At 49.8% G+C, this 18,007-nt stretch overlaps 7 protein-coding genes across 7 annotated transcripts; 5 read left to right on the forward strand and 2 right to left on the reverse strand.

Annotated features, from left to right (window-relative positions):
* Nucleotides 1–280: 280 nt before the first annotated feature.
* COCMIDRAFT_6068 (uncharacterized protein) lies at nt 281–2,243 on the forward strand (the record flags this gene model as incomplete). Its single annotated transcript, XM_007690627.1, has 5 exons — nt 281–329; nt 388–456; nt 523–629; nt 687–1,710; nt 1,759–2,243. 5 exons carry the CDS (start codon nt 281–283, stop codon nt 2,241–2,243), a joined length of 1,734 nt encoding a protein of 577 aa, XP_007688817.1.
* A 1,253-nt stretch (nt 2,244–3,496) lies between these two features.
* Nucleotides 3,497–4,536, reverse strand: COCMIDRAFT_6069 (uncharacterized protein; the record flags this gene model as incomplete). Its single annotated transcript, XM_007690628.1, has 2 exons — nt 3,497–4,151; nt 4,208–4,536. The coding sequence occupies 2 exons, from the start codon at nt 4,534–4,536 to the stop codon at nt 3,497–3,499; spliced, it is 984 nt and encodes a 327-aa protein (XP_007688818.1).
* A 1,970-nt stretch (nt 4,537–6,506) lies between these two features.
* COCMIDRAFT_37552 (uncharacterized protein) lies at nt 6,507–7,066 on the forward strand (the record flags this gene model as incomplete). Its single annotated transcript, XM_007690647.1, has 3 exons — nt 6,507–6,573; nt 6,636–6,750; nt 6,814–7,066. The coding sequence occupies 3 exons, from the start codon at nt 6,507–6,509 to the stop codon at nt 7,064–7,066; spliced, it is 435 nt and encodes a 144-aa protein (XP_007688837.1).
* A 332-nt stretch (nt 7,067–7,398) lies between these two features.
* On the reverse strand, nt 7,399–10,158 carry COCMIDRAFT_6071 (uncharacterized protein; the record flags this gene model as incomplete). The annotated part of the gene is made up of 4 exons (XM_007690629.1): nt 7,399–9,861; nt 9,913–9,964; nt 10,021–10,039; nt 10,089–10,158. The coding sequence occupies 4 exons, from the start codon at nt 10,156–10,158 to the stop codon at nt 7,399–7,401; spliced, it is 2,604 nt and encodes an 867-aa protein (XP_007688819.1).
* A 699-nt stretch (nt 10,159–10,857) lies between these two features.
* COCMIDRAFT_37554 (uncharacterized protein) lies at nt 10,858–11,875 on the forward strand (the record flags this gene model as incomplete). Its single annotated transcript, XM_007690648.1, has 4 exons — nt 10,858–11,281; nt 11,332–11,449; nt 11,516–11,634; nt 11,688–11,875. The coding sequence occupies 4 exons, from the start codon at nt 10,858–10,860 to the stop codon at nt 11,873–11,875; spliced, it is 849 nt and encodes a 282-aa protein (XP_007688838.1).
* Nucleotides 11,876–13,198: 1,323 nt separating this feature from the next.
* Nucleotides 13,199–14,469, forward strand: COCMIDRAFT_97717 (glycoside hydrolase family 43 protein; the record flags this gene model as incomplete). The annotated part of the gene is made up of 3 exons (XM_007690664.1): nt 13,199–13,606; nt 13,673–14,321; nt 14,375–14,469. The coding sequence occupies 3 exons, from the start codon at nt 13,199–13,201 to the stop codon at nt 14,467–14,469; spliced, it is 1,152 nt and encodes a 383-aa protein (XP_007688854.1).
* A 734-nt stretch (nt 14,470–15,203) lies between these two features.
* COCMIDRAFT_27082 (uncharacterized protein) lies at nt 15,204–17,788 on the forward strand (the record flags this gene model as incomplete). Its single annotated transcript, XM_007690640.1, has 2 exons — nt 15,204–15,695; nt 15,746–17,788. 2 exons carry the CDS (start codon nt 15,204–15,206, stop codon nt 17,786–17,788), a joined length of 2,535 nt encoding a protein of 844 aa, XP_007688830.1.
* Between the last annotated feature and the right edge of the window lie 219 nt (nt 17,789–18,007).

The following is an 18,007-nucleotide window of genomic DNA, read 5'->3' on the forward strand; positions in this document are numbered from 1 at the left end:
TAGCAACCAATAAGCATGGGAAGTTGAGGACATTCCTTTTGAATCCCTTGCGACTTAACCTCGATCTTGCGCACCCTTCTTCCCTCCTTCCACTTGCTTGTCTGTTCTAATTTGTCTTTGTGTACGTGTGTGCAGCTGGTCTGCTGTTTAACTTTTCTTCTCCCGCTGGTCGTCCCCTTTTTTTCACACTACTTACTCATACCTCTTCATTACTCCAAAACGTATGACTTCTCTTTAGAACCGTATATTTCATCTTCCAGGATTCTTTAAGCGGGTAATCATGCCGGTTCTCGATGTCAGCGAACTTAATATTGTTATCGCCGTTCTAGGTACGCCCCCCTGACGCACTCACTCCCTCCAGCATCAAGTAACACAATTACATTGCAGGTGCTTTCATTATCAGCTATGGTTTCCTTTCGGTCAAAATCAAACAAGTCTGGTATTTAGGTGAAGCTCGTAAGTCAGCAGCTCTTCAGTGTACCCAGGTGTGCTACCATGAAAGCCTCTGCTCACATACTCTAGTGCCCGCCGTTCTCATAGGCATCATCCTGGGCCCGATAGCTGCCAGATTCCTCGATGCAGAGAAATGGGGTTCTGCTGTTGAGGGCCAGCAAGAAGCCATCACACTGGTAGGTGCACAACTACAAGAATGTCTCTTTGTTGGCATCCCACTTATTTCCACATAGGGCATGTGCCGCATAGTCATCGGTGTCCAGCTTGTCATCGCCGGCTTCCAGCTTCCAGCCAAGTACCAACAAACCCGATGGAAAGAGATGGTGATATGTCTCCTCCCAGTCATGGCAACCATGTGGATATGCACAAGTTTGTGTATTTTGATCACTGTCCCCAAGATAACCTTCTTGGCTGCGCTGGTCATCGGATCCTGTGTCACCTGTACAGATCCCATCTTGTCTCAAGCCGTGGCCAAAGGTCCCTTTGCCGACAAATTCGTTCCTCGTGCGCTTCGAGAAATCATCTCGTCAGAAGCAGGTGCGAATGACGGGTTCGGGTTTCCGTTTCTTCTCTTGGCCACTTACCTGATTCGCCATGCCGACCTCGAGGGTGTCAACTTCAAGGAAGGCATTACCGCGGGCGCAAGCGAGCTTGCCCATCGCGCAGTCAACATTCTCACCAGGCGCAGCGAAGCCCACGTTGGCCGTCTAGGTGGAGGTATACCTATGGCCATGGAGCAATGGATTGTAGAAGGATGGCTGTACATAATCGCCATGGCTATCGCCATTGGGGTGGTTGTTGGGGCTGGAAGTCTATTTGCCATTCGATTCGGTCTCCGTAAGAAGTGGATAGACACCGAAAGTCTCTTGCTTTGGCCTATGGCAGTCGGCCTGTTCCTCATTGGCATCTGCGGTGCACTTGGCACGGACGACCTCCTTGCTTGCTTCGTCGCCGGTAACGTCATGAACTGGAATGGCCTATACCTTGAGGAGACCGAGAAGCGCCACGACGAAGTCAACAGCTGCTTCGACGTCATCCTCAACTTTGGTGGCTTCATGTATATCGGTACAATCATTCCCTGGAGAGAGTTCCAACTTCCGGATGTCACTGGCATTACTGTGGGAAGGCTCATGATTCTCGGATTTCTGGTCCTTGCTTTCCGTCGTATTCCTGCCATATTCATGGCCTACAAGGCTATGCCCGGAGTTATCAAGGATTGGAAGGAGGCGCTGTTCATGGGATACTTTGGGCCCATTGGTGGGTTGGCTTTGTATAACAAGAAGGAGTTCAACTGACACACCCCAGGTATTGGAGCCGTCTTCTATGTCGAGCATACGCGTCATCTGTTCCCCAAGCCTGGAGAGGCGGAGACAGAAGAGGAAGAGAACCTCCTAGCCGCCATGGTTCCTATCGTCTACTTCCTCGTCAATTTCTCCATTGTCGTCCACGGTCTCTCCATCCCAGCCCTTGATGCATTCTACCGCTACAAGAAAATCCTGCCCATTTCCGAGGCTGAACCAGCAGAGATTCGCGCACTCTCAGTCCATGAAGCGCTGCCAAACAATGCCAGCATGAGCACCAAACGCAACTCTATCTACGTACACAACCGCTTCTCTAGGCCCGTTTCTACAGGTCCTGATCCGGAACTGTACAGGTGGAATACTCAGGTAAGAGACAGCGATGCCACGTACAGGGCTTCTTTACAACCACAAGGCGAGAATTATGCTCAGAAGCTACAAAACATTCGATTTGCAGAAGACTATGCCCATGAGAAAGCCAACCTGGGTTAGAGAGATGGTGATAGACTGGGAGAGAGGGCTGGAGGGAGATATGAGGGGATCTTGGGTCATCCCGGTGTTCTAGCAGTTGTTTTCATGGCGATTATCTGCCATTACTATCACGCATCATGCCACTCATTAAGTATCCTATCGTTAAGTAGAAAGACATCTAGATGCATAATCGCAGAAGTATACAGACATATATGGTTAGCAATGTGATACTATATCGTTCCTTACCACCCCATTTTCATCGTACTACGAGTCCTGAACACACTCAATGACGATTGAAACGTCAAAGCCTGACAGACCAGCACCCAAGGCCATCTCATACAATCTCCATCTTTTCCTTTCCTGGCGATTTTTCTTCTCTCATCCAACATGCCCAGATGTGATTGTCATACGCCCCCTGACATGTCGTTGAGCACGAAACATGCCAAGCGCACCGCAGCTCCGCGGCCAAGCGCGCCACAGCTCTACCCGTGCCGTTTTATCCGCTCAGTCCTATCGCTTTGCTTTCCGCTCCACTCTTTACCAGCCATGATCTTCATTTTTCATTTCAATGGGCTTGTCGTTTGCTCCTGCATTGAGCATACGCCGGACTGTTTGTGTGTCAGATGTGTCTTGCATTTTGGTGACGTAGGGCCAAGGGATGGGATAAGGGGATGCGAGCGATGTGGGAGGAGGAATGTGGAGGGACGTGCATTATATCTTGGCACTCCGCTCCGCTGTAGTGGCGTAGCGGAACGGGATGGAGAAATGTGAAGATGGCGATATTGGAGTTTTTTTCTATTTTCGTTCATTTCCATGTGTTTCTTAGGTAGATATAAGCCCTGCTTTCTGTTTATTGGTCGTTTAATCCCAAATTCCTTGACTAAAAACCGAAGAAATAATGCGGTGTTGGTGGAATGGCGAGCGATGTCCTGACGAAGACCATTCAACAACATCACCATGTGATTTGGAAGACTTTATATTGATCTAGTGGTCAAGGGCGAAATGAGTCGACATGAAAAACTAGAGATGTATAACGTTAAATAAGGTGCGGGTTCGGAATTCCGAGGCAACCTGCTGCAATCCAATAAGTTGGTTATAATATGATTTTGAAGAGAACCAACGTCATGATTTCCCTTCCAAGTCGTGCTGTCATTTATCGTCCGCCGACTCCATCGCGCTTATGGCAAGATCGGATATCACGCCTCCAGCCTGTATATTTCTTTCCAAAACCGTAAATGCGCCTTGTTCTCTTCTCTATTCTCATTACGAGTTTCTCAGTGCGTCGGATGATTGTACATGTCAGAAGCAGGTAGCTCTGCCACTTCCCTATCCGCAGGTGCCTCTGCGACAGGTCTAATAACTCCTCCATACTTTTCTTGCACTGGTGCCTCCGCATATTCTCGGTTCGCATTTAGCTCTACTGTCTGAAGGTTTGTATATGTAGGTGATCCGTCGAATGAGTCCGCTGCTTGGTAGGGGTTTCGCTTGCTGTTCTTTCTCCGTCTCCATAAGAAAAAGCCAATAAAGCCAAGGAGAGCCAGTCCACCAACGACTCCACCTACGATACCTCCTATTGCGCCACCAGAGATTCCTGAACTATCATTCTCGGCAGGAGTTGAAGTAGATCGCGATTGGTTAACCGAAGAAACGGGGTTCTCCAAAGAGCTGGCTGTGGAAGTTGTGACAGTTATGAGAGAGGCGGTAGAAGTCGAGATGGGTGTACTCGGGGTCGTGGATGATAGAGCAGCAGTGGTAGACGTTGGCTTTTCTATATCAAGCAGTTTGACGGGGTATGAAGCTGCAGACGGGCTAGCCGATATAAGCGATTGCGCGGTCTTGTTCACCGCAGTTGCATCCAGCGAGGCGAGCGGGTTGACCAGGCTACTCCAGCAAATGTTGATTTGATTTAGTGCCTCAGTACATATCTCACTAAATTTTCTCAGTTCTGTGTAATGCTGGCGACCGAATGGGAAATTGTTGCTGACCTGGACTTCAAACAGCAAAAGGCATTTATACCGGATCCACACGAACGCTGATTACCCGCGGGTGTCGTGCGGTCTCCTCCATCACAACCTTCACTGGGCCCCCAGCAAACCGCATCCTTAGAACCAGGAATACAACAGTAAGTTTTGAATGTTCGTTCGTCAAACGAGCAAACAGAAGGAGGAATGCATTCGAACGGCGAACCGGGACACGTCCTCAGTGCGCTAGAGCTCCCATTGTTGCCTGCGAAGAAGAAGTCGGTGAATGCGGCGCGCACTGGTAACAAGTGGAGAAGGACAAGGTACGTAGTTGAGAATGTTATCCTGTGCATCTTGTGACACTGTCACTGCAGGGCTCTGAAATAAGTTTGTTGGAAGGCCTTAGACGCGTCTGTGACAGCCAGCGATGTCGAAAAACACATCGAGAGGGTCCGTGATTTGAATCGTTCATGGTGGAAGTATCAGGCCTCCACGATCTTGGTAAATCTCCGACATGCAGCCGTACGACTCTGTGATAGCCAATCAAACAAAGCTGATGTTACTCCAATTCTCCGACATCTGGGGTAACCGTATAACGGTTAGGACGCTGATCACTACTGCACGAGCTTTATAACGATGCCTTTTGAGGCGAGGGGCAAAGCATAAACAACCACTCAATGAAAAATTCAATGACTACGTAGTGAGTAGGGGTATTCTCTAGTGCGACGCTACTTGTCTGTAAATAGAATAGACGTGTAATATTACCTCAATTCTATCTAGCTATAATTTATGCTCCCTTTTCCTTTTCTTTTTCTTTTCTCTCCATCTTCTTCTCCGTTACTTTCTCTTTTCTTTCGATCCCTTTTCGCTCTTCTTATTTCTACTTTTATCTTATTGTTTTTGGAAAGAACGCTAGTAGAAAGAACAAGGTAGGAAAAGAGCTAAGAAAGAAGAGAAGGTGGAAGATAAAAGAAAGGAAACGTGGTCAAAGAGAAAGAAAAAAAGGGAGAAATAGAGAGAGGTATTTCCTCTCTTTTTGTTCTTTATAGATGAAAAATATGATGGACTAAGTTAGACCCTATGCTAAGCATGGGGGCGGGAGGCTGCTTATGGAGTGATATCTACTTGCCATAGCGGTGCTCAACAACCTTTGCTTTGTTTAACTTATTATCGCATGGTGGTATACCTTTGCCCAGGATACCCCGGAAATGGGGCCCAAGCAAGGGGCAGTCAACCTAGTAGAGTTTGAGGATTTGTTCCAGTAGTGAACTGAAATGGTGCACTGAATGAGCAAATTTTCGATACCAGGGGCGATGAAGGCCCTTTTTGAGGGCATGTCACGTAGGGATATGTGTTGCGCGAGACGGGTGCTTGTATGCGTGAAGTACCCCCTGTAAGCCCTTCTCGGCCTCTTCGGCCTCCGCCTCTAGTGTCGGCCTTGACTTGGTTGCCTGATTTTGGAGATGTCAGCAACCAATATTTTGGTTTGCTATCCATTGTATCCTCGCATGAAAGCACAAGCAGCTCTGTCTGGGAAGTGTGTTGAGTCCCATCTTGAAAAACCATACCCTGCTGTTCGAAGTGCAAAAGATTGAATGATGCAAGTTGTATTCAAGAGCATGGCACTATTCTTTCAAAGCCAAGTGGTCATCCTCTCCGGTCAATGGATTCACCTTTTCTTATCTATATGTTCATTCCGATAACAAGAAAATATTCCGTTCAAAAAGCGTGTGTACAAGGCAAAGTTGTAGATACTGAACAGTCTTGTTGTTCACAGATATTAGCGCGTATGAGCGTGCTATGAATTGGAAAGATGGCCACAGAGTAAATGCACTGGGCAAAAATAAGATAAATCATTATAAAAAGCATCTTGTAATAAACTCACAGGCACCAGTGGCTGCATACTGAAAGCGCAGTGAGAAATAGAAGGCGATGATGTCACACCCCGTGTTCGCGCGTCAAACGACGCGTCGCCCAATCCGCTCCACCATACAGCGAGCCTCATACACTCCATCCACAATACTCTCTGCATATCATCGAGATCTCGAATATTTTTGCATCAAAGTGGAGTGATGATAGAAATCGTACATGGCCGACAGCTGCAGATATGATTCATCATGACATCAACGCCAAATGCTAGTGTGGGGAATTTGCTAGCATCACATTCGAGTACTAAACTCATCATACTTTAAATGCATGACAATCCCATCTACAATACGATTCTGCTACTCTAATCAATCAAAACGTCTTTGGGATCAAATCTTACGCCACAGTCCTTCAAGTTTCACCAACCAAACTACCACTTCTTACCAAATCCTCCAAAATGCCCCGTATGGACGCACCCCCGCCATCAGACGAATTCCAAATCGTCCTTAGCAAGCCCTTTAACGGTATGTCAAATCTCCAAGTTGAAAACGTCATTCCCACGTAACTCACAAAACCAAAATTTCAGGCGCCCCAACACACCTGATCGAAGTAATCGGCGAGCCCAACCGCTCCGCCAACATCCGCCTCTCCAACTACAACGGCGGCAACAAGTCGTCTGAGAAAACGGGCAGCGTGCCGCAGTAAGTCCCCCTTACCCCCTCCCAATCCATTCACCAAATCTAACCCCACCCCCTTCCCTACAGAGACGACGTCCGCGAACTCATGTCTCTCGTCTCGACGCTCCGAGGTTTCCCCTCGCACCTGAGCAAAGACATTTACGGGCTCGACACCAAGATTGATTTCAACACGATGGAAATTCAATGGGGAAACCAGGATGAGGATCCTGCAATGGAAGGGGGTGAGGTAGCGGAGGAGCAGAAGGATGAGTTTAAGAGGATTGCGGAAAGTATTGAGGCATTGGCGAGGCAGTTTGCTAAGCAGGATTCGGCGATTTAGAGGTAGGGGTTTTTTGTATAAATGACGATGTGATGAATAAATGAAAGTAAATTTCGGATTTGATACGTAATGCGAGACGACCGTTGTGCTGTGGAAGATAAGTGATGTTGAGTTAGTTGACTTGACTTGATTGCACTGACGGAAGACATATCAGTTATTCACGGTGGCAAGGAAACAAGGTGATACTTGATCAAAGATATTCATGAACAGGTCACATTACGTTCAGTGACAAACACCATGCTATTCATTCAACAGACAGCGCCTTCACAAGCTTCATTTCGAACAAAACAACCATTATTCAATCATATCTGCATATAATCATGCCAACACATCTAAATCTTGTACACAATACCGCCAGAATACATGATCTTGTTCCTCTCACTAAGCGCCTCGAGCGCCTTCTCCGCTTCGCCTTGTCCAAATGGCTCCCTTCCACTACCACCACCCAGTCTCGCGTTCACTGCAGCTACAAGGGGCTCCACATCTGCAGTATCATTGGCAAACAATGGGCCGTCGATGAGCTGACCAAGTGCTGTCTGGAATACTTGTAGACGTGCGGGAGTGATCTCCTGGGACTCTTGGGACTCGGGTTGAGTAGGGGGAAGCTGAGATTCGGGCTGTGATGAGGCAACGCTGAATTGTGACGAGGGTTCGCCGCGGGTAGACTGCGAGCGGTTGGTGGTACGTTGCGTCTTTGGTGTAACTCTGTATAGATCTTCGTTCGCCTCTTCGTCATCGTCGTCTTCACCAGCTCCTGGACCGGGAGTGCGTGCTGTAGCTGTCTGCTGGCTTCTAGTAGATGGTCCGCCTGCCCGTCGGGACTGTGTAGCGTCTGCTTCATCACCGTCGTCTTCATCGCCTGATGACCCTTCGTCTGTGGACATGGCGTCTGGGTCGCGGGCTGTACGTCTTCGTTTGCGACGGTCATCCTCGACGACTTCCTTGAACAGAGCGAATCGTAGGATTTGCTCCGCGACATCGGCATCTTTCCGCTCAACTCGCTTCGATAGACGTGCTTTTGCGTGCGCAGTAGAAAGACGGATGAGTGTTTCAAGAGTACGCGCAGTGATGGGAGAAGTTCGGCGGGTACCTGCATCAAGCTCGTCGTTGCGAAGCGCAGAATAGACGCTCACAATGTGATCTGCAGCACCCTTAGTGAGGATGGGCTTCTCACGCTTGGCGTACTGGATGTACTTTTTGATGAACGGGATACTGAGGACTTCGGTCCTCCGCGAAGCACCCCTTCCTACAGTAATGGTAACTCCAGAGTGTAACATGGGGTTGAATTTTTCGTACACTTCGGTTGGACGGTTGGCGTCAGCTTCAGTGTCAAGGCCAACGCCTAGAAGCTGAGCACCTTCCTCGCGAACAGGCGCGCCCTCCTCAGTACCAGGCTGGCGATATCGATGCATGCGAAGGACATGCTCAGACACCTGCCTATCTCGAGCGTCCTCGATGTCATCTGTAACGACGAACAGCAAATCGAAACGCGAAAGGAGGGAGTCTGGCAGAGCAATGTTGCGGTGCGGATCCTTGTGGATATCGTACTGTCCAAATATAGGGTTGGCTGCAGCAACCACACTGCAACGAGCGTTGAGCGACGTGTGAATACCTGCTTTGGCAATGGTGACAGTTTGCTGTTCCATGACTTCGTGAATTGCAACTCGGTCGACATCAGACATTTTGTCAAATTCATCGATACAGACCACGCCACGATCTGCAAGAACCATAGCACCAGCCTCCAGTCGTCGCTCGCCTGTTTCTTTGTCTGAAGTGACAGCTGCTGTGAGACCGACACCAGAAGATCCACGACCGGTTGTGGCAATGGCAAGAGGAGCCGTATTCAACACGAACCGAAGCAGCTGTGACTTGGCCGTAGAAGGGTCACCAACCATCAAAATGTTGATATCTCCTCTCAGATGGGTACCATTTTCCAGGTTCTTCTCTTGTCCTCCAAGGAGGAGGAGCAATATGGCCTTTTTGATATAGTCGTGTCCGTATATGGAAGGAGCAAGCGATTGTGATAGAAGCTCGAATACACGCCTATTCTTCGCGATCTTGTTGATATTGCGGATGTCGGTGTCAGTGATGTTGACCTGGGCAATTCCTCCACCAGATTTGGAGGATAGCAAGATGATGTTGTTTGCGAGGATTAGTGTGCGGAAAGTCGAACTGCCTGCTCCCGCGTTACGGTTACCAAGCGACCGGTAGATACCGACTAGCTGGATACGGTCGCCGGGCTTGACTCGGTCTACAAGGTCGTCGTCCAGAATGACATCGACAGATCGTGGCAACTGTCCAGCAGGGGCACGCTCAGGCATTTCTTGGATGGATATGGTCTGGTGATCGCGGTAGATGCAGTAGCCGTACTCAGTAACAAGGGGATTGCCCTCTTCATCTTCTGTAGGGTATACACTAGTGCTTGCAGCACCTGTGGTCATGGTCTGGTCTCTGTACTCTCTCGCATGGAACCTTTGCTTTTTCTCATTGTAATGCACACTCTTGACCACTTTTGGGCGGACAAGAGAGGTCTTGGTAACAATTCCTTCGAGCGAAACCATGTGGTTGAGCTGATTGGAGCCAAGGGTGCGCGGGTTGCAAGAGAACTCGCCGAAGCTGCCGACGTAGGCACAATAATACATGACGTCTTCGGCGGTCTCCGATTTGGGGCGGTCTGCAAATGTGCGGATAACATCTTTGAGGGCGCGGTCAAAGGCTTCTGCGAATTCGAAGGGCTGATTTAGGAGGCCGTCGGCGAGTTCACGGTCGTGCGTGCGGATTTCGTCTATGCTGACCTGAATGCTGTCAACATGCAAGATTTCAATCCCGAGCTTTGTCTCACTTACAGTGAGTCTTCGCTGTCCCCGGTTGAGCATCACCAGAATGTCTGGTCGGTAGCTGTAGAGGTAGCGGTCAGCGGCCGCAAACCTGGTAAGTAAGCAATTGCAGCATACCTTCGCCTTGAAACATCATCTACACCTGTGTCAGCATCAGGGCTATATTGAGGCTCTGTCAAACGTACCTGGGTCAAGAAACTCCTGTGCAAGTCGCACGCGCCGGCGCACCTCTTCGTCCCTAATGACTTCGGCCATGTTGTTTGTTGTGCTTCAAGGATCAGGTGAATGTTATAGTATAGCAGCGCACAATCGTGTATGCTGGCGTAGACTGAGCCAGAGAATATCTCACCTGACGGCTGTCTCGATTGTCTATTGTTTTGCGCTGTTACCCCGGTGAAGTTACGAGGGGCAGATTCAGCCAGGGCGCGATCGCGTCCACGCTAGTCTGTTTCCGTCACGCGTGTCCCGTCTCATTATCTCTCCTCTTCCAGCCTAGCACTCTGCCTCTACTCATCCCCTCGCCCATACCCGAGTGTGATGTGCAGCCCATCTTCTCGATGTCCTGGCTATTCCATTGCTTACCATCCTGCTTCAAACAGAGAAAAATGATTACTCAGTGCGAGCTATTGTCAATTCCCATGTGACAAGTTTCCAATCGAACAGCTGCATCTTCTCTTTGGTCTTGCACACTCACACTCTCTAGTTTATCGCGCCTTTGAGTTGTCGAGATCGTCTTCTTCTTGCTGCCAATTCCTCGGCATGGTCGACACCGTATCACTGACAGGGACTTTCCGATGCTGCATAGAATCAAGCTAAATACTAACTAGCTAGCCCGCCAACATCATTGGCGCCCTCTATACAAGCTGACGTAATGGTTCGCAGCAATTGGCTGAGTTCAAATACCCTCCAATCCCTCAACCAGGTTCCCCATAAGCATTACTCGAAACCAACAGCATGGCCCCTCGCGTGTTCCTCATCACTGGCTGTTCAACCGGATTCGGTGAAGAGCTCGTCAAAGTCGTCCTCGAAAAGGGCGATTACGTCGTTGCTACCGCACGCAACTCCTCCAAACTATCTTTCGAGAATGCAAATGACTCCAACAGTTTGCTTGTAGATCTCGACGTGACCAAGAAGGATTCTATTGACAAGGCATTTGACGCTGCAATCACCAAGTTCAAGCGTGTTGATGTAGTCGTCAATAATGCTGGATACGGCTTAATGGGCCCATTTGAGACGTTGTCGGAGAAGCAGATTAGGCAACAGATGGAAATCAACTTCTTCGGTCTGATTGATGTGACGAGGAAGGCGATGGAGACCATGCGTGAATTGAAGACTGGAGGCGTTATCCAGCAGGTTACCTCTATTGGTGGCCAGATTGGTCTGTATACTACTCTCCATACAGTTAAGGCTACAACTAATGGATTTCAGGCGTCCCAAACTTCTCCATGTACTGTGCTAGTAAATGGGCGGTCGAGGGTTTCACGGAAGCCATCTCCAAAGAAGTGAAGTCAGAATGGGGAATCAAGTTCACCTGCATCGAGCCTGGGTAAGTCTCTGGTACAAAAGATACTTGTAAGACATAAGCTGAATCTCGTGCCCTTCACTTTCACAGCGGCTTCCGAACAGATTGGTCTGGCCGTAGTATGGACTTTGGCGAAATTGCACACCCAGCCTACACCCATGTCGATCCGAAGAAGCTAGCCCAAGCGCGCCATGGAAACCAACCAGGAGGTGAGACAGCAGGCGGACTTGGAACTGATAGCGTACTTACAAACTATGTACAGATCCAGCAAAAGGTGCAAAGGTCTTCTACGATCTAGCAGTCATGGACGATCCGCCTCTACGATGCGTCGTTGGTACTGACGCGTACAGCACAATCACCAAGAAGGTAGAGACATACAGTGAAAGCATCAAGAAGTTCGACAAGTGGAGTAATAGCACAGATGTCGATGGATACCAAGCGCCAAGCTAGATTCTGGTGACGGAGTACCGAAGAATAGGACGGTCCAAGCAATATGGAGAGGGAGTAGCGGAGGATATCCATGTCACACCCAAGTACAACTGGCGCCGAATCACAACATCTGTTCAATGACGTTTCCCACGATCATGGTTTTCTTTACAGCCTCCACTTGTCATACTAATATTGCAGAGTCAAGATCCGTCCTTGTACCGTTGGGGAGTGGCTATGAGTCAGAATACGCCTCTAGAGCCACAGATTTTCCATTTGGTGACGTGAACTCCAGATGGGGACGTTTGGTTGCAAGGCTGCTTATGGTCACACAAGTACGATGTGGTAGCTGTCGACACGTTGCGCCCGATCTACGGGGCCGGCTTGTCCTCCAATTGCAAATACAGCGCATGGTTAACGGCCAACAGTGTCTTGTTTAGGACGTTAAGGCCAATGGTCATCATGTGCCAGCACTTGGGAGCCAACAAAAAGCATCACTTCGTTTTAGGGTCAATCGGATACCAGTAACGACTTGCTACAACCAGTTGTGCGACGTCCCACGGAAAGCTTCGCTGCGATTTCAGTCCACCAAACATGATGCACGTGGCAACGACAATATAGTCAGTGCAGGACTAGGTACTAATGGCGATCACTGACATCACTGGGATGGCTCAAGCAACGAAGGCGCGAATCCAATCGTGGACACATTGAAGTAGCGACAAATCTCGCGTCTGAACCCGGACATAACATTACCAAGTTTGTATTCTATCAAGGAAGAACCCCAGCTATTCGGAACAGACGCAGAATCGGCCCTGTTGCACAACTCTTCCGTATGTCACCCAGTGTGGGTTGCTATCGGAAGTCTAGCTTGCTTCACCGCCATACCTTTACCGATGCAAATAGAGAGCCGGTATTGAGAAACCACACATGGCCTCCTAGCTCATGCTCGGTATAGGCAGACAAGTCGCCTGACCGGCTCCAACATGTTGGCTTGGAGAATTTTCAAACATTCACAGGCTAGTCTAAAAGTCCGCACAAAACCGCGGCCAACCGATGTACATGATCATTACACAAGCTTTGCAGCTAACTTCAAGGACGATAATGGAGATTGTCACAACAGAATTCACCACTGATTACATTGTGAAGGAAGAGTATGAGCCCCGACGTCAGCCGCTAGTTATGATCGCAAACAAGGAGAGCTCAAGGCCGAGTTTTGCGCATGACCGCTGACGTGGTTCTCTTCTCGGTACCATATAAACTGCACTCAACTTGCTGAAATCTGTAACAGCACCGTATAGAATTGAGTGAACAACACTGCTATCTGCGATAGAGAAAGGAACCACAACTATGATTTGCGACTCTGGCCCGGCAAGATTTACTACTGCTCTACTTGGCGCGTTCTTCATTACTAGCGCTACCTTTGTGCCATTTATTGTAAAGAGCACAGTTGCAAGCCCGCTTGCAGTACCGCAACCAAATCCTCATGCAGGGCCGGAACCTCGTCCTCTGCCAAATCTACAGGCAGGCCCTCCACTAGTAGATGGACTTTACCCAGACCCCGAACCATGTCGGGGAAACTGTTCGTGGATCCACGACCCCAGCATTTGGTATGAAGATGGAACTTATTGGCGGTTTTCAACTAGCGGCAACATTGCCGTTGCTACTGCACCCTCGCTCGGGGGACCATGGCGCTACGAAGGTGCGTTGTTGTACAACGGCACTAGTATATATGTGGCTGATGGACAGGATATCTGGGTAAGTGCAGTGTCTGGTGCTTGACAAGAGTTTGTCAGCGAAATCCTTTCTCATGATGGTATGCAGGCACCCTCGGTGACCAAGAGAGGTGACACGTTTTACTGTCACTACTCAGTTTCTAGATTTGGACTTCACAACTCATTGATTGGAGTGGCTACCTCAAGCTCGCTCGAACCAGGTAGCTGGCAAGATCACGGCAATATCGGCCTCCCTCTATCGCACAAGTACAACCTAATTGATCCTTTTGTTTTCCAAGAAGCACCAGATACCCCTATATTCTTCACCTTTGGCTCGTACTGGCACGACATTTTCCAAGTCGAGCTCTTTCCCGACGACGACATAATAGCATTTGGGGACTGGGCCCATCAGAATGGACGCATCACCAACATTGTACGAAATACCACACAGCACGCGCTGGTAGTTGAAGGCGCGACCATGTACAAGGAAAAGGAATATTACTACTTATTCTTCAGTGTTGGTCACTGTTGCCGCACACCAGAGGGAGGCCTCGCTTCCGACGACGAGGTTTACCATGTTGTCGTGTGCCGCTCAGAGACGCCCAAGGGTCCATTTTATGATCGCGACGGCAGGAGCTGTTTAGAGGCGAGCGGTGGGACGACGATTCTGGCCAGCCACGGAGATGTATATGCACCGGGCGGGCAAGGCGTCATGATGGACCCGGAGAATGGGAGGACCGTCATGTATTATCACTATGGTAAGGTCGATGATGAGTTGAGCATAGTTGAGGGTGGCTGACGATTGATTTAGTTCGTCCAAGCGTTGGCTACGGGGCTGAGGACTTCTTCTTTGGCTACAACTATCTCGACTGGGAAGATGGGTGGCCTGTGGTAGTGGTTGCCTGAAGACGTGCTGTGTTGGCTTCGTCAAGGCTCTCGGTGGCTCTCCGGTTGGTGATCAAAGAGGCAATCTTTGTGAAAGGTTTTCTTTTCTATTTGTTACGTGGCATGCACTTTGCTTATAGAGCCATGCCGCTATGGTTCCTCTGTACTCGTAAGCCCTGCAAGGGTCTGTTTCATGGGGGGCAAAGTATGTAAGTATGTAGCAACAGTATTGAGATGATGTGAGGCTCCAGCAATGTTCTAGACGGCACAACGTCACCGTGTGATTGGGTAAAAAGCAGAAAACTCTGCTCATATCGATGATGCCGAGTTTGTTGGTAGCTCTAAACAAGCAATGGCTGATGATACGAGGAGGGGCAGGCATAGCGTGTACTGTAGCGCGTCGCAATGGGGCGTAGCGGGGAGTGACGTCAGTGGTTCCTGTTGTGCCGAAGGAAGGCACCACCCCCCACCCCTGCACCCGGTCTCCAATACTGTGTGTGCGCGCGCCTGCTATGCGCAGGATGAAGATGACTACATACAGGTTTCTTCACCCGGACGGCCCAATAAGTACAAGACGTGCCCGTATGGCTGAGGCCTGCTCCACCGCCTCTGCCACTCTGCCACGCGCCTCATTCCTCAGCCTCCCCCTCCACCCGCCTCTCTCACAAGCCTCACAACTGCCATTGCTACGCCACGCCATTGCAGGTTGCTGATCGCTGATCGCTGATCGTTGGTCGCTACGCACCGCTGGCAACATGTCTAAAGAAAAGGGTCTTAAGAAGCTCTTTCATCCTTTCGACCACCGCCTTTCGGAAAAGGTCGAGGAAATTGAACAAAAGCTCGAGCACACCAAGCTGCGCGGTGCCCATATCAAAGCTGTACACCTCAAGCACAAGGTTGGAAAGTTTGGCAACCTCTTCAACACCAACCATCGCCATGACGAGGATCACGAAAAAGCAACCGACGCCAAGAGGAGCAAGATCGCCGAGAGCCATCGCTTCAACAGCTTTGCCCCCGAAAGAGACGGCAATCTGGTCAAATGGTACGTCGATGGTCGAGACTACTTCTGGGCCGTTGCCGAGGCTTTGGAAAAGGCCCAGGAGACCATCTACATTGCGGATTGGTGGCTCAGCCCAGAGCTGTTCTTGAAGCGCCCGCCCTACTACAATCAGCAATCCAGGTTGGATCAAATTCTCAAGCGACGCGCCCAGGCTGGCGTCAAGATTTATATTTCCGTGTACAAGGAGGTAAGCATGCGCATGCCTGCCGAGCGTCCAGCTACTCACCCACCCTACAGGTTTCTGCTGCTCTTACTTGCAACAGTCAGCATACCAAAAAGGCCCTCATGGGCCTTATCAAAGAGGGTGAGCCTGGTTACGGGAACATCAGGGTAATGCGACACCCTGACCATAATGTGTTTGAAAATGCCGCAGACATGACATTCTACTGGGCTCATCACGAGAAGTTCATTGTCATTGATTATGCCATGGCCTTTATCGGTGGACTGGATCTGTGCTACGGCCGATGGGATGAGAAGCAGCATCCCCTGTCTGACGCACATCCCTCCGGTGTGCAGAACCAGATTTTCCCCGGCCAAGACTACAACAATAACCGTATTATGGATTTCGAGAGTGTTGACGACTGGAAATCAAACAAGCTGGACAAGCTCGAGTATGGTCGCATGCCATGGCACGACGTCGCCATGGGAATCATAGGCCCGGCAATCTACGACATTGCCGAACACTTTGTCCTGCGATGGAATTTTGTGAAGCGTGAAAAGTACAAGCGTGACGAACGATATGACTGGCTTACCATGGAAGGACGTGAAGGTGCTGACGAAGACCTGATTGGAGTCCAACGGCCTAAGTTCCCCGTTGGTCATTACATACATCATCCCGTGACGCAGCTCAGCAGCAAGAATCTCGACAACCGTGGAACTGTACATGCACAGCTTGTCAGGAGTAGCGCGGACTGGAGCATGGGCATCGAGCCTCATGAACAAAGCATTCAGAACGCCTATTGCGAGCTGATCCGGAACGCCCAGCATTACGTGTACATTGAGAACCAGTTCTTCATTACTGCGACTACCAAACATGACGAGAATCCAGTTCACAACCAGATTGGAGGTGCCATGGTCGATGCAATTCTGAAGGCTGCCAAGGAAGAACGGAACTTCAGGATCATTATCGTCATCCCGGCTATCCCCGGTTTCGCGGGAGATTTGCGGGATCAGGCTGCGGCTGGAACGCGAGCTATTATGGACTACCAATTCAAGAGTATCTGCAGAGGCGACGAGAGCATCTTTGGCAGGATCAAGGCTGCCGGTGTCGACCCTGAAAAGTACATTTTCTTCTTCAACCTCCGCTCGTATGATCGCATTAATGTCACGCCCAAGCTCAAGGAGATGGAGAAGAAGTCTGGTATGACATACATGGAGATGGAGACTGCCGAAATTGACGAGCTTGAAGCGCCACCAGAAGAGGGTGGAGATGAAAAGCGACGACTAGCAGCAGAGATGAGGAAGAGATATATGGACGAGGATGACAAACTTGGAAAGGGTGACCAGGGCGGAGTGATTGACCCAGATTCCATCGCCGACGACGCCATGCTCACTGAGAAGAAGCCCAGCGATGAGGCCTGGGAAGGTGAGACCGAAGACGAAAAACAATATTTCTTCCAAGAAGAACTCTACGTCCACGCCAAAATCTGCATCATCGACGACAAAACCGTCATCTGCGGCTCCTCCAACATCAACGACCGCTCACAGCTCGGCTTCCACGACTCCGAACTCTCCATCGTCCTCCAAGACACGGACCTAATCGACACCACTCTTGACGGCAAACCCTACAAAGCTGCCCGCCTCGCCCACGACCTCCGCAGCTCCCTCTGGCGCGAACACCTCGGCCTCCTGCCCCCACAAAGTCTCAACGCCACCGACGATCCCAACGCCCAGCCACCCGGCGAGCACTCCCCCAACGACACCATGCCGGGTCCCGAAGCCGACTTCGTCTCGGACCCCCTGAGCCCCAAACTCTGGGACGAATGGTGCACCCGCGCCTCAACCAACACATCCGTCTTCCGCGATTTGTTTCATGCGGACCCTGACGACAATATTCTTACCTTTGAAGACTACGACGAGTTTACTCCCAACCCCAATTCTGACAAAAAACACAAACAAGGGCATCTTTATGATGTTGACCGCCCGGCCCAGGAGGTCAGGAAGGAGTTGGATCGCATCAAGGGCCATCTGGTGTGGATGCAGCTCAAGTTTCTCGAAAAGGCAGATATGGCGGAGCGCGGGTTACAGGTGAATTCTTTTACCGAGAGTGTCTATACTTGAGTTGTGGGTTGGCGTTGTTTTTTTCTTTCTTCTCGATTCCCTATGTTCTTTTTTGCCGTATTACTATGTATTGGTTTCTGGATTTCCTAGCCTCACGACTTATTTCCCTATTGAACTGATTTTTTTTCGATGACGCTTTTTTTTCCTTTTTTGGATGGTGATGTGGGATGTGAGTGACGATAGGATTTGAAGCAAGGCAGTGTAATAAAGCATGTATAT

The sequence above is a fragment of the Bipolaris oryzae genome (assembly GCF_000523455.1).
Source record: "Bipolaris oryzae ATCC 44560 unplaced genomic scaffold scaffold_82, whole genome shotgun sequence".
Lineage (NCBI taxonomy): Eukaryota > Fungi > Ascomycota > Dothideomycetes > Pleosporales > Pleosporaceae > Bipolaris > Bipolaris oryzae.